This window comes from Capsella rubella, unplaced genomic scaffold (genome assembly GCF_000375325.1).
Source record: "Capsella rubella cultivar Monte Gargano unplaced genomic scaffold, Caprub1_0 scaffold_7, whole genome shotgun sequence".
NCBI classification, from domain to species: domain Eukaryota; kingdom Viridiplantae; phylum Streptophyta; class Magnoliopsida; order Brassicales; family Brassicaceae; genus Capsella; species Capsella rubella.
In genome coordinates, this window is record NW_006238917.1 from 14,416,578 (window position 1) to 14,438,232 (window position 21,655).

The 21,655-nt window shown below is 31.5% G+C and overlaps 4 protein-coding genes and 1 non-coding gene across 5 annotated transcripts; 1 reads left to right on the forward strand and 4 right to left on the reverse strand.

Moving 5' to 3' along the window:
- Positions 1 to 967: 967 nt before the first annotated feature.
- LOC17880777 lies at positions 968 to 3,832 on the reverse strand. The gene is made up of 7 exons (XM_023779403.1): positions 3,724 to 3,832; positions 3,558 to 3,644; positions 3,032 to 3,217; positions 2,169 to 2,330; positions 2,016 to 2,069; positions 1,777 to 1,899; positions 968 to 1,464 (listed from the first exon to the last, which is right to left on the reverse strand). The coding sequence occupies exons 1-7, from the start codon at positions 3,802 to 3,804 to the stop codon at positions 1,069 to 1,071; spliced, it is 1,089 nt and encodes a 362-aa protein (XP_023635171.1). The 5' UTR covers positions 3,805 to 3,832; the 3' UTR covers positions 968 to 1,068.
- An 885-nt stretch (positions 3,833 to 4,717) lies between these two features.
- On the reverse strand, positions 4,718 to 5,315 carry LOC17877841 (defensin-like protein 3). Its single transcript, XM_006284803.2, has 2 exons — positions 5,226 to 5,315; positions 4,718 to 5,120 (listed from the first exon to the last, which is right to left on the reverse strand). Exons 1-2 carry the CDS (start codon positions 5,287 to 5,289, stop codon positions 4,945 to 4,947), a joined length of 240 nt encoding a protein of 79 aa, XP_006284865.1. The 5' UTR covers positions 5,290 to 5,315; the 3' UTR covers positions 4,718 to 4,944.
- Positions 5,316 to 11,701: 6,386 nt separating this feature from the next.
- On the reverse strand, positions 11,702 to 13,018 carry LOC17879537 (probable glucan endo-1,3-beta-glucosidase BG4). The gene has a single exon (XM_006286027.2). The coding sequence runs from the start codon at positions 12,920 to 12,922 to the stop codon at positions 11,888 to 11,890; it is 1,035 nt and encodes a 344-aa protein (XP_006286089.1). The 5' UTR covers positions 12,923 to 13,018; the 3' UTR covers positions 11,702 to 11,887.
- Positions 13,019 to 16,365: 3,347 nt separating this feature from the next.
- LOC111829780 lies at positions 16,366 to 16,583 on the forward strand. The gene has a single exon (XR_002833137.1). It is a non-coding gene; the product is annotated as a small nucleolar RNA U3 (small nucleolar RNA).
- Positions 16,584 to 16,878: 295 nt separating this feature from the next.
- Positions 16,879 to 20,242, reverse strand: LOC17880237 (phosphoglycolate phosphatase 1B, chloroplastic). The gene is made up of 11 exons (XM_006283861.2): positions 19,928 to 20,242; positions 19,116 to 19,183; positions 18,896 to 18,988; positions 18,719 to 18,790; positions 18,532 to 18,603; positions 18,246 to 18,305; positions 18,093 to 18,145; positions 17,866 to 17,963; positions 17,618 to 17,717; positions 17,348 to 17,451; positions 16,879 to 17,251 (listed from the first exon to the last, which is right to left on the reverse strand). Exons 1-11 carry the CDS (start codon positions 20,202 to 20,204, stop codon positions 17,145 to 17,147), a joined length of 1,104 nt encoding a protein of 367 aa, XP_006283923.2. The 5' UTR covers positions 20,205 to 20,242; the 3' UTR covers positions 16,879 to 17,144.
- Positions 20,243 to 21,655: the final 1,413 nt, after the last annotated feature.

The window sequence follows — 21,655 nt, forward strand, 5'->3', positions numbered from 1 at the left end:
TGATTTGTGATTTCTTTTATAGATATAGGTAAGTTATCCACGTCATATCACTATAATTAGATTATTGTTTTTTATGTTCTTGTTTAATCGTAATAAATAATCAAATTAAATTAAATGAATTAAATTTATGTTACAGAAATATTAAATTTGTTCGCGCGTCGGCAAACATATATTTTATGGCAAACAAAAAAAAAACTAATTTTAAAGTTGTTCTAATATAATTAAGGGAGAATTTCAAAAATACTCCTTTTTCAATACCACTTTTTAAAAATACTCCTATTTCTAATTTTATCAAAAAGTCACTATAAAATTTGAAATTTATCAAAAAAATATGTGTAAGCTTATATTTATAGATACAAATCATTTTTATATGTGTGTAAATTTACATATATATTTCATAAATACCGTATAAATACCTTTTAAAAACCTTTTAAAAATCATTTAAAAACCTTATAAAAACTTTGTAAACCTTTTAAAAATCTTATAAAAACCTTATAAATGTCGTTTATAACCTTTTAAAACCTTGTAAATATTTGGATTTAGACTCCTAGTAGTAATGATGATCTTGATGTATTTTGATCTCCTAGTGTTATCCACTAAGAGACGTTTCTTAAGATATAATACATCAATTTCTATTTAATTTTAATCAAAACAATCATAAGATTCAACTAAATTTTTACTAAGCAACCACCAATAATGGTGGTCTAACATTTTAACTTACATTTTAAATATTAAACTTTGCGCTGGCTTTGTGTGAACTAAAATGTCATTTTGTTCAATCATAATGTACTTCCCTACATTTTCCCAAAACCATCACACAATTCTACCATCTATTCTAAAATTTTTGTAATCTACATTAACTTACAAAATCAGTTTAATCAACTTTTTAACATCAGTTTAATCAAATTTTTGTAATCTACATGAACTTTGTAACATCTCAGTAACAACTTTTAAAAACTATTCCTTATGTTTTAATGATTAAGTATTTTATTCAGTTCTTTTTTTTTCCTTGACAACCAAGTAACCAACAACAAGTAGCTAGCGATAGGGCTAGCTTGATATAAAAATCTAATAGCCACATTTAAAGCCTCCAGGACCACCATAAGACAAAGAAACACCAACATCATCATCAACATAGCCTCTATAGTAAACATCATAACATTTGTTACTGTCCACCAAAGGCACTGACTTAATATCATTAGCTCCGACAATAGTATAGTTCGAATCTATTATGTTAAGATGGTCAATAGAACCAGACCAAAGACGATCATCTATGTTTGGTAGACGACCATTACCCATTGGTGGGCTTGGACCTCTTGGATCACTTGTAACAATTCCTCCATATCCAACGAAATCAGCACCATCTCTTAGAACATTAAACAACTCATTTGGCCAGTATCCCACAACTATTCGAATCCCAAATGGTTTTATATTTGTAAGCCACCAGTTTTTTGTTTCCTTATCCTTTTATATAAATGAGCAGATTCATAAATAATTAGAAAGTGTTAGTTAACCATAGATTCAAATAATATATCAAATCGAATATCTCAGAACGATCACAATATATTCATGTTATTCAGTGACCGTAGTTGAATAATTCTGTACACACAACTTTTTTTTTGTTAATTCTAAACTATATATGTTCTAGTTTCAGATTTTATAGAAAATATTAATGATTTTCTATGAGTAATTGTGTAACTAATTAGCTTCGATTATAAACTTTGATCCTTAGAAATTAACTTTAATGAAAAAATTGCATAATATACTGAAAAGTACCTGATGAATAGAAAACGAGAGAGGATCCTGAACATTGGACAAAGGTTCACTTATTGGATTTTCTTTATTTACTTGAATAAATCCTGGACATTGTACATTGAAACATCCTGATCCATGTTTTCCCTAAGACTTAGAAATATTAGTCATATCTATAAACATGCAACAAATCCAAATTACATAAGATATGTATATACGTTATAAAATATATATAACCATGCACATATTTGGTATGAAATTACCAGCCATGACCCATACGACCATGGTTGTTTATTGCCAAATAGTCTTTCATTTATCTGTAAATGATTTTTCCCATAGCCTTAATCAAGAAACCAATCATACATATATCATAGATAGATAGAGAGATGTATGATACGAAGAAAATATTTGTGTACCATCCATCCAACTTGAATAGAATTGGAGTCATCGTTGGATTGAGTAGCTACATAAGTGTGAGCACTTGAGCTTTGATCTTTACCAATGGACAAGTCATAAGTACTTATCCTTGCTCCTACGCCTCGGTAAATATTCTTTCCTTCTGTTCTCACTCCCGCGATCTATAAATGTTAATTCGACTACATTAAGGAGCTTACCGTTCATATTATTTTTTTTCACAAAAAAAAAACATTTTTTATATGTTTTGTTAGAATTCAACCATACAAAAAAAATATAGTTAGCTAGATCATTAGTGGCGGACCTAGAAATATTTTTCAAGGGGTAATATTAGATTTTAAAAAACTATTTTATTTAAAAACCTTTATAAATCTACAAAAATAGAAAAATTATAGTATTTTGAATTTTCAATACTTCAATCTAAGCTTAAATATTGGAATTGTTTTTTTTTTTTTATAAGAAATTAGTATTTCCATTCTCTCATCAGGATATGAACGAGATTTTTTTAAGTTCATTAAAATAACTATTGTCGGGTTTCTGTAAAATCTTACAAATTCGAAATTGTTTTAATAAAAACAGAATACCAACTCAATTATTAAACGTATCCTAAATCTTAAATCATAAAAATAAAGCTTAAGAAAAACGTTTGTTAGGGATTCTATAGAGCATATTTCCAAGAATCTCAAAAAAAATTAAAAATTAAGCAGTAAAGGGGGCTCTCTCTAATGTTTATAAAAATTTAGACATGACTTGTTTTTTTGGTTTACGTATATACTTGAATTTAGAATTAATTATATTTTTTGAATAATTTACATTGTCCTACATATTATCTATTGCAATGGAAATGTAGAAAATATATACTTACATGGGTACCCGGATACTGAGCTGTGAGAAAATTGAAATGATTCTTGGAGTATTCTTGAGAATATAAGACATTTTTATTCTTGGTTCTTAAGATAGGAACAGTTCCACTTGGACAATGTATTCTCTTTTTGTGCCTTTTATTTACAAGTCTATTCTCTAACTGAGAATCCCATCCTGATGGTTTCATCTAAACCCAAAAATTGAAAAGCATGTGTAAGTAAAGTGTTCACTTAACAAACTAGCTTACTGAAACTAGAATGGATGCTTTGGATATACATTTCTTGATTTGTGTAATCAAATAAGTAACATAGAGTTGTTATCAACAATGAACATATATATGATCAACTTTAAGACAGAACCAACACCATCTTAAAGATTTCTTGAAACTTGAAAGAGACTTTCCGATAATTAAAGTTAAAAAAAAAAAAAAAAAAAAGGCCATAGCCCTTCGAACATCTATGTATGGTTCATTCACTTTGTATTGTTTAGTTTTTTTGTAAGGTTAAAAATAATACAAAACAAAATACCTGAACATTATGATGTTTCAACAATGGATGAAGAAGAGATGGTTGCTTATAAATATCCATGCAGTCGTAAATAACATTTTTACTCAACTACAAAGAAATTTTGAAAAGCAACATACAGTTAATATAACAATACTAACGAAGAAGATCACAGTATCGACCTTTTTACCTTAATCGATTTTATATGTTTAGCAGATTCGACAAATGAAATTAGAAGAAGGAGCAAAACAAAATTCACGAAGATATTCATATGAAATCAAAAATATGTAAAATTTTCATTTCCGTGATTGGTATTATTTATTGGAGTATAATAAGTATCATATATTTTATCTTTTTGAGAAAAGTGTATATGATACATATAGTATGGAAATTTAACGTATGCTTTGCAGTAGTGTTAATGCATATATTTAGCTTTAGACCTATAATTAATGAATATGGATCAGTAACAAATTAAAGTATGAACAATATAAGAGATTCACATAATCATACTTTGTCAGCAAAACCTGCAAATTAAATACCCTTTACAAAAATGTGCTTTTGTAAGATATTATTTAAAGAGAAAATTGCTTTTGTAATGACTTCTTGTTTTTCCTTAAACAAATAATGACTTTATTTTTTATAAATGTACTTTTGGAATGTTAGATACCATAAATTTTTTTAACTAATATGGATCTAATTAACTGATTTATGTCTTTAGGAAAAAAAATTATTGATAAACTTAGTATTTAAGTAAATTACAATAAGAAAATAAAATCTTTACACGATTTTGATATATTTAACAAATATCAGAAAAAAATATATTCAATTGGTAAAATTTATTTCTTGTAGATTTTCGGGTTACAAGGAGGTAAATCAGCTATTAAATACTCACTACAAAAAAACATACCAATTTTCGACAACGATAGTAATCGGAAATTAGTATCGTTGTCGAAAATTAGGATCTGTTCTTCTAGTGAGCTTCTTATGATTGGTCTGTTTTTGCTTTGAAATCAGAAGATTTCCGCCGAACTAAACTTTTTTTAACCTTCTTTTAATTTATATTTTTCTCATGCCTTGCAAAAAATCACGATCATGAGGTTCTTATGGAGAAGCTCTAAATTTATATACAGACACGAAAGTGTACTACGTCGTCGTACATAAAAGGTTATACGTACCAACCAAATCAAACATGTTTAAAGGTAATTAAAACACACATGTCATAAGGTCACCTCATGGAGCTGACACAATCTTATTTCTTTTAGTACATAAAAGGGTTATACTATAACCCAACCAAACATTAAAACACAAATACACATGTCATAAACTCACTCATAGAGTGATGACAGACAATTATTTTACGTAAAATACACACACAAGTACTCAAGTAGAGTACCAAAAGACTTTGGATAGCTTAACATGGGAAGTAACAAATACATCTGTGATATGGGAAGCGATAGTTGCAAGATCCATGTCGTGCTCCTTCAAGGTTAATGCACTGATTCTTGCATGCATTATTGTTTCCACAAACTCCTGACCATGTTCCACTTGACCTCTCGCATAACTTTGCTTCCACCATTGTTGGTGCTTCTGCATATATTTATATTTCTCATGGTTAATTCCATATCATTATAAAACAAATCTTGATAGCTAGGTAGCTCGTTTAATATGTAGATGATAAGATAATATACTCACCAAGAGAAGCAAAGAGAACCAGAGTAGCGAAAAAAAGAGCGATGATTGAAGCAAACTTAGCCATGAGTACTATTACAATTTTGTTTTCAAAGTATGTGTAGTGTGAGGAAATAAGCATAATATGAACCTCTATTTATAGTGAAATGATATTGAGTTTAAGTCTCTTACATTTTTATCTTACAATAAGTAAACTATACACACACTTAATTAATTTCTTCTAGTAAAGTAGTAAACAGTAGAAGATAAGATGTTTGACTAGTTCATAAGTGGGTTTCTCAATCACATTTCAGGTTACCTTATCTAATACGTTTTTACTAGTCTTTTACTTTTGTTTTGGTCTTTGTTCCGAGTTTTTTCATCGAGTTTAAACTTTTATTTAATTTGGTATATATAGATTTGAGGTTGTTTTGGAAAAAAACAAACTACATACAAACGCACAATTAACTAAAGATGCAAAATCATATAGAAGCATCAAGTTAATTGTTATATCGAAGTCTCACAATTTGGAATCTTCCCAAAATTTTTGTATTTATAAAATTAAGTAGAGTAGAACAGAGCTTGATAACGTCAAATATGGAAGATTTGAAACTTTTATTTGCAATTTCATATATTATTTTGTTTTGATTTCTGATATATGTGAGTAGGTCGCAATTAAATTTTTAATGTTTTCAAAGAGATTAATCGTTTTGATTGATTGAGATGTTGATTTATAAATTTGTAAGTTGGTTTCCTCATCTATGTTGTTTTTAACACTCAAACTTTATCAGCTAGTTAATTAGATACTTAAATATATATATGTGTGTTAGATATGCATGAATAATGGTTATAAATATATAGATAATTCTATTGAAATTTTGTCCCAACCGATATATATGAAGCTGATTTTTTTTGCAGATTCGTTACGTAATTTATAAGTTCTCGTGTATTTGACTTTTAATATTGTAGTGTGATCATTCTAACCTTAAAAAAAATCACTATCTCTATCCAATGTGACTTAAAATGGCTGCTTTGGTTTTGAGTTAGTGCTATATATCATTCACATTAGGTGGCAGACTAGTGGCAGAGCTGATTAACTTGGACACATCATCAAACATATATATTTGAATAGAAACTTTTTTGGGTCATAGTTGAGATAACTTCGTTGAAACTTATCGAAGTAAAAGTAAAATTGCATTTTAAAACATACAAAGCTGAGTAGCTGACAAATTGGAAGTGGAAACGAGAAGCATTATCACTATCACATCAGATAATGGTGGAACCACAATGGTTCACAGATGCTTCGCGATCAACATATATTGACTATCCTATACTTTAATTCTTTTTTTTTTCGTAATTCATATCTTATCACAACCTATAATAATTTTACAAAAAAATATCATAACAATTCATGTACATAAAAATATTCTTTTAATAAATAAAATGTACGTACAAATAATTGCGTGAAATAGTTTTGCAGAACTTTTTTAAATCGATGTCGTATGAAGATCTCCTTAAAATAGGTTGGCAAAAAGATAGCTACTGTATGTCTAAGCATTACTGGAAATGTTCTTACTAGGATTGTTGCATAACATATAGCTAAAAAAGTAATATATTAGATTTTAACCCGCGATACACCGTGTGACAAACTTTCAATTTTTATTTTATTTTAAATTCTAATTTTTCTATTTTGCTGAAATTTGTTTAGGATTTATTACTATTGCAAGATATCCATATTATGCTGGAATTTGTTTAGTAATAGTAATTGCATAATATGGATTTAAAATAATTCGGAGAACAGTAATACTAATTGCATGGATTGAGGAGTTTTAAGGAATAGTAATAGTAATTGCATAATATGGATTTAAGAGTTTTGAGGAATAATATAGTAATATATTTAGGAATATGTTAAGAACGGAATACGAGTATTCTCTTATTCCTTAAAACATCAAATTTTCTAGATCCTAGATATATTATTACTTTAGCTCTATATTGTGCAATGGTCCTAGTAAGAACATATCCAATAATATGCTAAGTCATATCTATCTTTTTGCCAACCTCTTTTAAGAAAATCTTCATACGACATATCGATTAAAAAAGTTTATGCAAAAGAGAATACTCGTATTCAGTTTCTTAACATATTCCAAACGAACTAAAATATTAATGTACATGCGAAAGCGTCCGTTTGGTTCTCTTCATCCACTCTGTAAAACATTGTTTTCCCAAGTCAAGAATTTTTTTAGCATTGTATGTAATTTTTGTAGCTCTTAAATGTAAAGAAAGTCGCTGAACGGCTAGCCTGACGACTAATGATGTTTATTCCACTACAATAACGAAAACGGCAAGTGGTAGGAAAAAAGAAGGGAATTTCACTACGAGAAAATGTGTCAGAAAGTGGTAGGAAAATTTCCTACGAGATTCTTTTAAAGAATAGATTTGTAGGAAACAATGTAGGAAAAGAGAAGGAAAGTAGAAGGAAAAAGCGCGGAAAGAAATTAGAAGGAAATTTTCCTACCAAATCCCTTCAATAACAAAGTAGAAGGAAATGTCGTAGGAAATCAGTAGATATATCGAGGGAAATAAATTCGTAGGAAATTAGAAGGAAACAACAATTTGTAAGAAATTAGTTTGTAACCTTTTAAACACAAAATATATATTTATAATTTGCAATAAATAAGTTTGCAACCTTTTAATACTTTGTTTGAGTAGTAAATTATTAATCCCTAATTGATGTGATTTCTGATTTCAATGAGTATGGTTATCTTAGAGAAGCTGCTGGACTATTCCGGGAGATGTTGGCTGATGAAACAAGCCCTGATGAGAGCACTCTAGCTGCTGTTCTAATTTGTGAGTTCTTCACTTCCTTCTCTGCTAAGAGATAAAGAGAATCATGGTAGATAGTTTCAGAGTACGTTTTGCAGGCATCATTGTCTATTGTCTTGTCATAATTTTCACAGGGGCGCATAAGGGCCTGGAAGGTTTTAGTGCCCAATAGATTTGAACACAATTTGCATTTGATACAGACCAAAAATTACGAGTTTTCTTTGTATCCAGCTGTTGTTTGTCCCACTCATTGTCTTAGGTATTTCCCCATTCATATGTAACACTTTATACCTCCTTTCTTACAGTTCAATATCTTCTTTGCTCTTCCAACACCTGAGTTAGTAATGGCTGTAAAGTAGAGACACTTATATGGCATTATTTTTGATGAATATGTATATATAATCTTATGCTCATATCCACTTCAGACAACACATTATATGTGCCATTGTGACACATCATTCTTTTTAATCAACTTTATGCCTCTGTATCATTTGTTTGTTTCGACATTGGTTAGAAAACTGTTTTGGTAGCTGAAATCCCATTAGTGACATCTTTAGTTATGATAAGAAGAGTATAAATGAATGCTCAAGTTAGTTTGTGACTTCTTGCAGGTAATGATCAAATCACAAGGATATCAAAGAAGAAGAAACAAGACTCGGTGTAGAGACTCAAAGGTTATTTCACATTTTTTTAAAATATATGGATGTGTATAAAGAAATTGACGTATCCTCAGGATTTTATGTCCTCTTTGGCTCAGGTAAATCTTTTTTCTCCCTGCTAATAAACGAACTAGTGAAGAGGGACAATTAAGCTGATACACTCATGTATTTTTTTTTGTCTACTTGTGATCAGCTCTCACATTCTCTTTTGTACTCTCAATTTACGTCTTACAATCTTCACGAGAGAAGCTGGCGAGGTAAATGTCGTTCCTGTTCACTTTGCTTGTATATCTCTCTTTGTTAAACCTAATACTTGAAAATTTTGTTGTAGGTTTGTAAGAGAGACGGTAGTAGAGAGCAGCAACACAAATGTTGGAGAATTTGGCAAGGTGGAGTGAGTCATAGTGAAAGTTTCCTCGGACGGTTTCCTGATTTGCCTCACCTACTTATCCGGAGGATCCGAGTTTGACTCTGACAATCCCCGAAGATGACGATGATGAAACCCCAGAGTAATGAGAACATTTATATGATTTTGGTTGTTTTTATTATTTGGATGTTTACCACTTGGTTTGTATCAACAATTGAAATGTTTTTATATAGAAGTTTATGTTATTTTTTTCGTCTTAAATATTTATTTTCTCAATTTAAAAAATTAATAATCGATTTTAGTAATAATGAAATAAATCGATGCATGAATATTATTTAGTATTTCTTACCACAAATGTTTGAAAGGAATATCGAAGAAAAGGTGAAGGAATTATTGTAGGAAAGTAGAAGGAATAATTTCGTAGGAAAAAATCTTTGTAGGAAAAGTAAGGGAAATAGTTTCGTAGGAAATTTGAAGGAAAGCCTTTCCTACGCATAATTGGAAGGAAATCGGTCAAAAATACCCTTCGCTTTTCCTACCAATAAACCTACGAGATTTCCTTCGGCGCGTTTTTGGTAGGAAAATTTCCTACCAATATCTTACCATTTTCGATTTCCTACGGGCGATTTCCTATCATTTTTTCGTAGGAATATCGTAAGAAACAGCTGTTTCCTACCATTTTTTGACAATAGTGTCCGTAGGAAATCAGCGTTTTTCTTGTAGTGTTCTAGTCTACCTCTTTTTTTTTGTTTTTTTTTGGACACCAAGTTTTTATAGACTAGAACTCTCCATCAATGGAGTAAAAACTTACAAGAACTGAGATTAGGACCAAACAAGCTGCTACAAAAGCCAAGCAAAGCACAAGAAAGCAGTAGATCAAATGAAAGATAGAAGCAATCACAAATGAAAGATATAAGCAATCACCTTGACAGCTATTAAAAAGAGCGGAAAGACGCCATGAGGAACAAAGAGCACCAAAGGTAATCTAATGTCCGAGGTTGACACTGCCACTAAGGCAAAACAACCAATCTTGACTTCGGCTAGAAAAAAAACGGTGACGAACCGATATACTAAGCCTTTGAAGAAACCAGAGGACAAGTTCCTCCGGTAGAACCATCAACAATGTTTACGTACGCGTTCATTTATGTATGTAAGTTTGTAGTCCGTTTATGTCTGTCTATTTAAAACCTACCGGATAATAAAGCCCATTTATGTCCATGTATGTTGATTTTAATTTTAACCATTTTTATATATTCCATATTTTAGATGTATTTTTTATATGGTATTGATATTTCTTCCTAAAAAAATATATAAATTTTAACAATATATTTGCAATATTGATTCATCAAACACTTGAATGTTGTGATCTGCAAATTTTTTTTTTTTATAGTGAAACATAAATAATTAATAATATTGGAAGACTGTATTTAGAGAATGATTATTATTTGAGAATTAATGTTAATATATAAAAGATTTGATAATATATTTTTAATTTGCAGATTATTCTTCTTCAGTTTCTTCCCTTTTTAAAAATCAATCGCAAAATCTCGCAACCACAAATGATTGTGGGAAGGAGATTTTGAAATCTAACGCTTTCGAACGATCCAAAACGGTGTGAACCATTCTATGATTGGTACAAAACGCTAACAACCGCAACCGCCCGCTAGCAACCGCTAGGCAAGTGAGAGCGGGAGAACCAATCAACATCTTAAATGATGCTAGACGATAACAACGTCGCTTTAATTTTAAATGATGTTCCATCTAATTTTGTGAAAGGCCGAATGTCCAACTAAAATCTTCGATAATCAGGTTTCACATTGCCTCCGAAATTGGTTATGTTTGAGCACAGCGAGCTAGGAATTATATTCTCATTTCCACAAACATTTGTAGGCAGCTTCCTGTTTTTGGGTTGTTTGGAAATGTTAATTGAAAGATTTTCATCGGCTTCTTTTCTCTTCTTCAAAGTGAGAACTTCGTAGGGTTTAATATTAAGGAATAATAATATATTGTCGCTTGGGGTAATCACGACTTATTTATATGTAGGATACCTTTAAATTTGGTATATAATAATAACGACTAAAATTTGATTGAAAATTATTTCCAGACCTTGATCAATTAAATATTTAGAAGCAAAAGTTACGGTAGCTAACATATTCGAAAAACAATGATGCGGGAAAAACGAATACATTAGAGCACGAGTTTATAGGGCCATGTTTGTGTTGCTTTGTTAAGGCCAAAAAGTCATACCTAACGAAAATTATAACTAAGGCCCAAATAATTGTATGGTTTGTAATTAATTTAAACGGTGAGGATTAGAAGCTTGCTCTTACAACGAACGACTGAGATTAAAACATATGATTTTTGGCGAAAAAAATCAGACGGTGAGGATTAGAAGCTTCCACTTATACACGAACGGCTAAAATTAGAACATAAATATTTCTGGTTTGATTAGCGGGTCAAAAGATCTGCGCGTTTATCCGTATTTTGAGTTGTTTGGCAACAGTTTTAAGTTTATACTATAGTATTGATACGAAAATTTAATGTTTTTGTTTGGCAACAGGTGCAAATCGCTATTGCTTTAGTAGTATTTAATAGTATTGATATAAGACCGATGTGATGCATATGGCAAACTCTTGTGTTAGATATATAGATGAAGAAACAACATACGTTCATTTATTAAACCATCGAAATACTGATTTTAAAATACTACATAGATAGATGTGTTACAAAGTCAACTAAGATACTATGCGAGAGATCTCATCATCTCATAGACAACTAGTTGCTTATAACATGTACTAGTAGTGTGAATCCGGAAAGTGTAAGAAACTTGTCACACTTTAAAATAGCTTGTAGATAGGCTTCATATCGGTAGGATTGTACAAGCCAAAATGTTGCTCATCTGGGGTGCCCCCCTTCATATTCTCGTTGAACGTTGCAAATATATATCCGTCCATACCATTATTGGGTCTCCTAGGCGTCCCTCTTCCACTTCTTATATGAGTCACAAAATTTCTATTGTAGGTACCCGCGATCTCCCGTGTGGTTTTGTCTCCATTCCCCGCGGATGGCCATCCGGTCTCTGTTACCACCATGGGTAAATCACCCATTCTTTCCTTCTCCATCGCCGACACAAATGCGTCAAACATGGCATCAAACAAGTTCGAATATCCCAATGGTCCATCTTGGACCACGACTCTCCTAGCGGTGAAGGTGGCATACTCCAAAAGGATATTGTTTTTTTCCTCCGCGTAAGCAAAATAAGGATAAATGTTCACAAGTATGGGCGTCTTTGTTTGGGACAATAGTTGCAGAACGGGAACAAGTTGTTTACGTGCTTCGGGTTTGAACGTTCCGTTAGAAGGTGGGAATGATACATCGAGGTTGTCCATAGCCACCACGGTGCTTACTAAGATTGGAAGATTCCTCAACTTGACGAGGTTGGTGAGAGACTGCATGACTGGATGAACATATATACCGATATCTCTGGGGATGACTTCATTACCGACAGTAATGTATGCAATCTTGACATCACTTAAATAAGGCGTGATGTAGGTATCGAACCATCTCCTTACAGCTTCTTCGCTGAGGTGAAGAGGAGCCAAATCCTCGTTCCTAACGCCAACCATGACTTGAAAGTCGCGGCGGCCGCGTAAGGCGTTGAGGACCGTAGTGTCTGGGTCGAAGATTCGGATTTTAGTAACGCCTATGGATTTGAAAAGGTTGAGAACATTGGGCGGAGACGGGAGGTTATTTCCAAGGAGGCCGTAGTTCAAGCCAATGCTATTTGTTGCGGTCACAAAGCCACTATTGTTGTAGTTGACAAAAAGGACAATGCACGAGACCAAGAGACAGAACAGCTTCGCAGGTGACATGATGAAGTGAAAAATATGTACTTCTCTAAGAAGAAGGATGAACCAAACACTTTTTCTCTTTGTTTCTTTAAATTTTGTTATGCTGCAAAGTATAAGTTGCATATGTGTGTATATATAATCATAAGTTGCTTATCTTATTATGGCCAGGCTGAAAAATAAAATATAAAATTCTGATGTTATATTTATGGATATTATGAACGAAATCTAAGTGACAAAAATGAAAGGCTACTAGCTTATTGGCTCTTTGCTTGAGTGATAACTAAAAATATACGATAGTATTATGATGTCACTAGCCTCATACTATTATGATGTCATTAGTTTGATACTATTGTGATGTCACCCGTGTGTAAATCTAACTACTTCATTCCTAGTATAAGAATTTTTCGTAAATTTATCGATCCAATATGATGAATCATTGGTACAAGTTATATGTATGATGATGACTTAGGTGCACCATTGATTAGTGAGTCATTATAAAAGTTTTGTAATACCTCGAAGGCTTTGCAAATGAAATTAGTCATAGTTGATCGACTTATGTTAGTGTTGTAAGTGTTTAATTTAGTGGTAGACATCTTATTGAATTTGTGAATTTACAGTATCAAACTCAGTCACAAAATCTTGCGACATTTTTTTTTTTTAATAACTATGAGGTTTTAGCCTAATCTCATATCTCCTCTCAACCCCAGACCATAGCATGTTATATGGTATCTTTCCAAGCGCTACTCGAATCAAAAACCTCTAGGCTATTGTCAGAGATCTTTACCAATTAAGCTATTGACACTTGGTCATTCTTGCGATATTTTTCAGACAACTTTGAAACGCATCAGCGACCAAAACGATACACAATCATAAAGGAATCGCAAATTTAAGACTACCAAAAAAAGAAAAAATAGTCGTAATTTAGTGAATTAGTGTTCTACATTTTTTGACTTTGTTTACTTCTCAAGGTATTGTGAACTTTGCTAACTCTCAGTTAACATCACTGAACGAGGAAGAACATGAAGATTACATCGAATCAATTAATTGGTCCCCCGTATTTAGAAGTATAGATAACTAAGACTTGGCCTCATATTTTGTTCAAATCCAAAAGACATTATTACAATACTGTTTTCATATATAGTGTACTGTGAATCATAAATGTTGAGAAAGAGATCGTAGTAAAATGTTGTACAAATACAAAATATTAAAGTTCCAAATTAATTTTCATAAAATATATATTATGGCTCTGAGAGATTCATTCATGTTTGAAATTTCAAAGTTATATAAGTTGTATATATGTATACTATCAATAATAGAGAGTTGATCTTTCAAACGGGAAGAATACAAATATGATATTTTGTGTGTGGCTAAGACATAATTGATAAATTGGATATATGTATTGGTATTTGATAAAGACCCGATGTTATAAAAAAAACACATATAAGGGAGAAGCATGACCATCCAATTGAATTGAATGGTGGTTAAAATATGAGGAATGTTCTATTGAGTTTCCTCTAGATTTCTTCATATTTCTTCTATACATAAAGCTTTCTCATTTTTAACTTTCAATGCGAATTAATTTTTGTTTATTGGTTGATGATTAACATTTTTTAAAATGAATTATTATTGGTTGGATTAGGGATCATGTTTAGGTTAATAATAAACAATGTTTTAACTTAGAAAAAAAAATGATTCTCTAATCGGTGTGAAAAAATCTCAAACATCAAATACTAAGGGGTGTATTCAAAGTGGAATTTTAAGAGATTTGTGTAGAATTTATAAATCTTATATTATTCAAACATGATTTTTTAAAAATCTCATGATCTAGTTGTTTTGAACTAATGATTTCAAAATACACTTTAAAAAATGAGGAAGTAGTTTTACTAGATAAAAGAAATGATTTTAAAAGTTTGTTCCAATTGACCCAGATAATTACTGATAGTCTACTAATAACCCACATTAAACCAATATCAAATTTGATCCAATATAATTGTACTGGAAATACTAATTTTGAATTTGAGCCCAAATTTAACTAGCATATACTAGATTTGACCCAATCTTTTTGTGTCGGACCAAACAAATCGGGTTAAAATAAGGATCAAAATTAGTATTTGCGGTTCTAATATATTTAGGTTTGTCAATTAGGGCTAAATCCCGCGGGCTAGTTCGGGCTTGCCCTGAAAAACATCAGGTTCGAGCTTAAATATATATGTTCAGAAAAAACCGGGCTTTTTGGGCTTAAGCCCATTCGGGTAAAAGTTTTTTTGGGCTTAACCTGGTCGGGTTCGGGCCGGCCCGAAAGCCCTTAAACAAATATATTTTGATTTTTTTTAATATTTTAGTTTGATTAGAAGATTTGATTAATGAATTAGTTTTCATATATACTTACTAACCGTACTTAATACTTTTAAAATCTTTATCTATGATATTTTCTATTATTTATATATGTCAAAACTGAACAAAACTAAAACTAAATATATATAAGTATCTTGATTTTGAAATCTAAAAAAATATATATATTAAATTTTGACTTTATCATCTAAATTTTGACTCTATCATCTACTCTAAAGTATTTTAGTTCTATGTTTTACTGGGTTAAAGTGTATATAATTTATTTAGTTTTCATTTTTTTCTCTTAAATTAAGTTAGTTTTATTGAATATTGATAAGTTATTTAAAATTTGATGCATTATTTTTATAGTGGACCTTTAAATATTGTTTTTAGAAAACTATTATGAACTTAGAAATTGATTATTTTTTTATCGGTAAGTAAAAAGCCTGAAAATCCTCGTAGCCTTGTTAGAGCCGGGCCGGGTTTTGAAATATAGGTTCAGATATTTTTCGGGTCGGCTCAAATACATGAAGGTTTTACGGGTTTCAGGCCGTGCTAGCCCGATTGACATGCCTAAATATATTTGTGTTAAAATCAGTATCGGCTTAATGTAGTTTGTTAGTTGTAATTGTCTGATTTAATTGAAGAAACTTTAGATTCGGAAATTAATATAAAATCAAACTTTTTATGATGATTTTTTCAAAAGTCTAAATATTGTGTGTGAAAAGTGAGAAAACCTTTCCAAAAATAGAGGAAGAATACATATCGCAACGCAACACATTTCCCACTTTACTCACCTCTTGCCTCTCTCACTATCACTATGATGCATTTTTCATTTGTGTTCCCTTTGCTATATGCATGAATCTTGAGTTCTTGACACAGCTTTCTAGTCTCTATCGACTCTACGTGTCCTCTATTATGTTATGTCCTCTTTTCATTCTGATAGAACAACTCTTGAAACATTAAGCTATGTGGGCTTTATGTTATTAAAGTTTTAACAAGTGAGGCTTGTACAGCCCGTTTTCTCAACCAAATTCCACATTACAAATTTACAATGTAGTGCACATATCCCACATCGCATGTACTTGGAATCAATTTGTTTTATATATAACTTTGAAAAAGCAACAAGGGTCACGACCTTACTTGAACAGGATCAGTTCTATAGGCTCGTACCTCTGTATCCTTGATTTCTAAGGAGACAGGCCCTTAACCCTGGTTGATGAACCATGACCATGCGATCAGAGCGTGATTAATGGCCACGATTGTCCTCGGATGTATCCGGTGCTGTAGAGGATCGTTACTCGGCTTGGTTCTACCTTGCCGGGGTGGTTGCACGGCGGTCTGACAGGTTTCTTTTTTGGTCAAAACGTTCTCAATGGAACACAAAGTTTGGCGAACCAGAAATGGAAGGAAATCTAGGTTTGGTTTGGACCTAGGCTAGCTCTAGCCCTGACCTAAATGGAACTGGTTGGTTTAAATGGCTGGGTTGCGTTTGAAACGGCATGAACTGTGGTGGTAGATTTCCATATCTAACGTTTACTCGACAGTGATATAAAGTTTATTGTTTGTTACTGTGATTGTTTGAATGTGTTGTGTTAGAGCCTTTAATGTGTATGTAAATTACCATAGATGAAAAGATTTTTAAGTCAATGAAGAGTCTTACTCTTACACAAGTCAGAGCTTGGTTCAATTCTGTAAACTCTTCCTAAACAACACTCATTGGCTAGTTAATTTGCTATGCACACATAGACACTGCAAATAAAAGAAGCTTGCCAAGAAAAGCAAGAAACATCCTTATTATACACAAAGGCACATAAAAATAAAAGTATGATGAATAGACTGTATTTGTAAACCCATAAAAAAAATCCAGTTTCCTGAGTTCTGCAGAGTGATTGACGCGGAGCTTACTCGATTATACAGTTGCTTTTTTCAGGGATAGAAAATCGGAGATTTTGCTGGTGTAGAAGTCTGGTTGTATCTTGTTATCAGGGCTTTCCAACATTGAGATTGAAGTAACACCTTCAAAAACAAGATGAATAAAAGTTTTCTTTACTTAGATGGTTATATTGAGTTTAGTAGTGTCCATAGAGGAACTGTTTACTGATTTAGTTATACCCGAGAGGACGAGCAGAGTTTTGCAACCGCCATTTTGCCCGAATAAAATGTCAGTGTCCAGTCTATCACCAACCATGCATATCTGTGACTTTTGGATTTTAAATCTGCAAAGTACAATATTAGTGATCAACATCCCATGACTTCAAGATTTCATTAGAGATTCTTTTCGATCAAGCAATCGTAAGTGTATTGTTGTTATAGACAAGGGAAACAGAAATCTAAATGACTATATCCTAACTTAGAAGGAATATGAGAATTTTTAAGGCTTACTTGTCTGCTAAATAGTCCATCATAAAAGTTGAGGGTTTTCCAACAACAATAGGCTCACGTTGAGTGGATCCAACAAGAGCACCAACCATAGAGCCACCACCTGAGACATAGTCATGGAATAGTGTCCGGTCAAATACATTATGAACACAGTCTAGACTGTGAAGTTATTACTTATAACTTAAACTCTCAAGGCCTCAAACTACAGCTAAATAAAAACAGTACCAAAAAAATGCATTCAAGAAGCCAACCTGCCCATTCTTGAGCATCAGTAAGGTGAGTGACAGCATCTCGGTTTGTAGCAATGAAAAGACACCCCGGGTTTTCACGGATACTAAGTGTTCCGTACCTTCCATTAAAATAAGGATATTAGATCACCAAAAGCAGAACACAAAGATCTATAAGGTTAGAGCAATCATAAACCAGCAAGAATGTTAGTACTGAAGTGTGGAAGGAAACAAATAATTTGAGGACCTACTGAATTTTGTAGTAGTTGAAATAGCGATCAAATCCAACCACAACAGCTCCCACCTGGAAAGAATTTTCAGTAAAAACTATCCTCAGTGTCTGTCTCAAGTTCAAAGAGAAACAGAAACGCAAAGAACTAAAGGTATAAGAAGGATATACATACATCATGATCATGCTCCATAAGAAATCCTGGCTTCAGTTCAATCTGTTTTTTACCATCATCCTGTATTTGAAGAACTGAATGTTCAGATTACTACAGTTTTTCGCAAAGTAAAAGAGAGAAGATTTAAAAACTCCAGAATTTGATTTGAGAATATCTATTTGCAACTATATAATGCTGAGTTCTTTGGCAAGAAGAAAGATCACAGAGAACCAAGACCGGGAAGTTAGCATCAACGCAAACACAAATCCGAGAAGCTACTAAGAAAGGTCATTATATTGATACATACCGGACCTCCAAGGTATTGAAAACCAGCAAGTTCAAGCTCTTTCAAGATACCCTCCTCACCAATCACATAGACCTGAATATAAATGCATCAGACAACTTGCAAACAGAAGCAATGTACCCTTTTACATGTGAGTAGCTAGACACTATGATAACTGAATTTTGAGTCTTGGCTGAATATTTTGGCGTACCTTCTTATCTTTTGGGAAGTTAATAGACTGTAAGTATGCAGCTGCAGCAAAAGATGAAGCAAATATCTCCTCCTGGTGGAATAAAATGGATACTTTAATCAAAAACAATTTTTTTTTTTTGAAACACTTTCAAAAACAATTTAAGAGTAGCTATATATTGTGAATTAAGTGACTAACCTCATTAACATTGAGGCCAAGAGTCTCAAACTTTTTGCCATACTGTTTCCTAGACTTGGTTGAGTTGTTAGTGACAAAAACCAACCTTTTTCCCTGAAAAGTTAAGAATGACAATGTAAAGGAAGAAACTTCGAAAAAATAATCTAACACAAAAGTAGAAAACCTAAAACATAAGCATTGTCACAGTTCAATAAATTTGATCAAGAGATTGCTTACCAACCTTGGCACGTAGCATATCAAGAGTTTCAGGAACTCCTTCAATCAATGAATCCCCTTTCCATATCACACCTTCAAACCATATAAAACACAAATTGTTCAACACATACAATGCCTAAACCAAAGCGTAATCTCTGGAACATGAAGTAACTCCGGGGTTATCGCCTTTTTAAGGCATTGTAGCCTAGAGGACACTAGAGTGATTTTCGTAAATGATGAAACTCCATTATCAAGATTTTGTGATTCATAAACCATTGTGAACTCTCATTTGTAGTCAATCAATTCACATCAATATCAAAAGAAGCATAATGGTTTTGAAACAATCCTATATATAATCAAGAAACACCATCACTATATCATCTCTTTCTCAATTAACATCTACCTAATCAATACAATAAGTTCTCTAAAACATTATCTATCAAAATCACATAAACCATTGTAAGCACTCATGTGTAGTATATCAATGCACACCAATGCCACCAAAGAGACGTAATGGTTAAGAAACAACCCTAAACCTAATCAAGAAACACTATCACTACATCATCTCTTTCTTCATTATCATCTACCTTATCAATACAGTAAATTCTCTAAAACATTATCTATCAAAATCACATAAACCATCGTAAGAACTCATGTGTAGTCAATCAATGCACACCAATGCCACAAAAGAAGCGTAATGGTTAAGGAAAAACCCTAAACCTAATCAAGAAACACCATCACTATATCATCTCTTTCTCAATCATCATATACCTTATTAATACTATAAATTCTCTAAATCTATGAAAATCACATTATGTGGTTGTTGATGAAACTGACCGTCACAATCAAAGATAAAAGTTTCGACAGAATCAATGAGTTCATCAGCGTTCTCAAGCTGCTGTGCGGCCATAGCTCTTGGAGGAGTCATACCGGAGGAACTTGTCATTCTAAGAGGCTTATGGTTGATTTTACGAATAGAGCCGCCGGAGAATGAAGAAGAACGATAACCAGAGAAGGGTTTCAAGGAGAAGAATGGTTTAGTGTTTGGTAATAAAGAAGAGGAAGAAGAAGAAGAGACCTGTGAAACGGCTGAAGCAACTGATCTACTCAGCATCCTTTTTTTCTTTTCTTTTTTTTTTCTCTTTACTTCTCTGTTTCCGTTTCTTTTGGTTATTTTTTGTTTTTGTTTTATATTTTAATGTGAATATGGATGATGGTGACGTGGTGAATTGAGTGGATGTGGTAGAAGATATCATCCGAGTTTTTCCTTAGCCAGTAGATTGGATGATGCATTATTGGACACACATTGTGCAAGAAGAAAATGGTTCTTGTACCAAAAAATGTGACATGTTATAACTTGTACATTACATAGAAGCACCAACCAAACACACATATAGGCCTGGCTTTCGGATTTCGAATCGGGTTTAAATCGGGTTTTGGATCGGATAGTTTTAAAATTGGATAATTTAGGTAGGGTTTATTATCTTTTTAGATTTTAAGATTATTCGGTTCAAGTATGTGTTAAATTTGGATTGGTTTTTGGAAAAAAAATATATATTCAATTTTGATAAAAATTAGTTTAGTTTATTAAGATTTGGTTAAATTTTGCCAAAAAAATTGTATAAGTTTGATAAATATAACTAAAAACAATTGGACATCTAGGTTATCTATACTATTAATTGGGAAGTACAACTTAAAGCCAAACACCCCCCAATTTTTTAAAAAAATTTCATGAAATTAAAACCAATTGCCAAACAGAATTAATGACAGCAAAAAAAAAAACAAAAACAAAAACTATCTATATTTATGGAAATCATAATAATATTTTACCATAAAAAGTGGACAATTAGATTCAAAATTAAATAAATGTTAACATATCTATTTTGAATATACATAAACATATTTAATATTAATTTAATATTTTAATATAATTTCGAAATTAATAATTTATATACAATGAAATATAATAAAACAAAGATAACATTTTTTTAGAAAAATAAAAAGATAAAAAATATGTTAGCATATGAAATAATCAACTAATCAAATTCTACATAGTATATATACATAACTGATCATATCATCAAATTTTTTAAAAATATATAATTTTAAATAAAAATAAAATTTAAATAAATCAATAATTAAATATTTGTTTGCTAAAATCATGCGAATAAACATTCTAGATCACAAAAATTTCTTATTTTACATAAAAATATTCATATTCAAAAAGCAATCTAGCAATTATAGCACAAAAGATATCTACAAAATTTATCATTAATTCAATTAGTTAATGATTTTTTATTTAGTCAAACAGTTAGTTAATGATTATTCTAAATTTCTTTTTTCTTATTAATTTCACACAATCTTAACAAAATAAATATTCATCCATTGGAAATTTCATATCATTACTATTATCAAATATTAAATAATTGTTTTATCAAATCATAAACTACATTTTGAGATTATAAACATATAGAATTTCTATTAAGATTAAAACTAAATAACAAGTGGATATATCACATTTAAATTATTTTAACGACTTATTACCAATTTTTAAATAATAAATGG

Excerpts from the sequence above, each read along its gene's own strand:
- LOC17880777 (XM_023779403.1), bottom strand. The coding sequence starts at position 3,804 with ATGAATATCTTCGTGAATTTTGTTTTGCTCCTTCTTCTAATTTCATTT. Across the intron at positions 3,645-3,723 it reads AACATATAAAATCGATTAAG|TTGAGTAAAAATGTTATTTA; the intron begins GTAAAAAGGTCG and ends ATTTCTTTGTAG. Across the intron at positions 2,070-2,168 it reads CTATTCAAGTTGGATGGATG|ATAAATGAAAGACTATTTGG; the intron begins GTACACAAATAT and ends AATCATTTACAG.
- LOC17877841 (XM_006284803.2), bottom strand. The coding sequence starts at position 5,289 with ATGGCTAAGTTTGCTTCAATCATCGCTCTTTTTTTCGCTACTCTGGTT. Across the intron at positions 5,121-5,225 it reads GGTTCTCTTTGCTTCTCTTG|AAGCACCAACAATGGTGGAA; the intron begins GTGAGTATATTA and ends AAATATATGCAG.
- LOC17879537 (XM_006286027.2), bottom strand. The coding sequence starts at position 12,922 with ATGTCACCTGCGAAGCTGTTCTGTCTCTTGGTCTCGTGCATTGTCCTT.
- LOC17880237 (XM_006283861.2), bottom strand. The coding sequence starts at position 20,204 with ATGCTGAGTAGATCAGTTGCTTCAGCCGTTTCACAGGTCTCTTCTTCT. Across the intron at positions 18,989-19,115 it reads TTGATATGCTACGTGCCAAG|GGAAAAAGGTTGGTTTTTGT; the intron begins GTTGGTAAGCAA and ends TTAACTTTTCAG. Across the intron at positions 17,452-17,617 it reads ATGGACTATTTAGCAGACAA|ATTTAAAATCCAAAAGTCAC; the intron begins GTAAGCCTTAAA and ends TGTACTTTGCAG.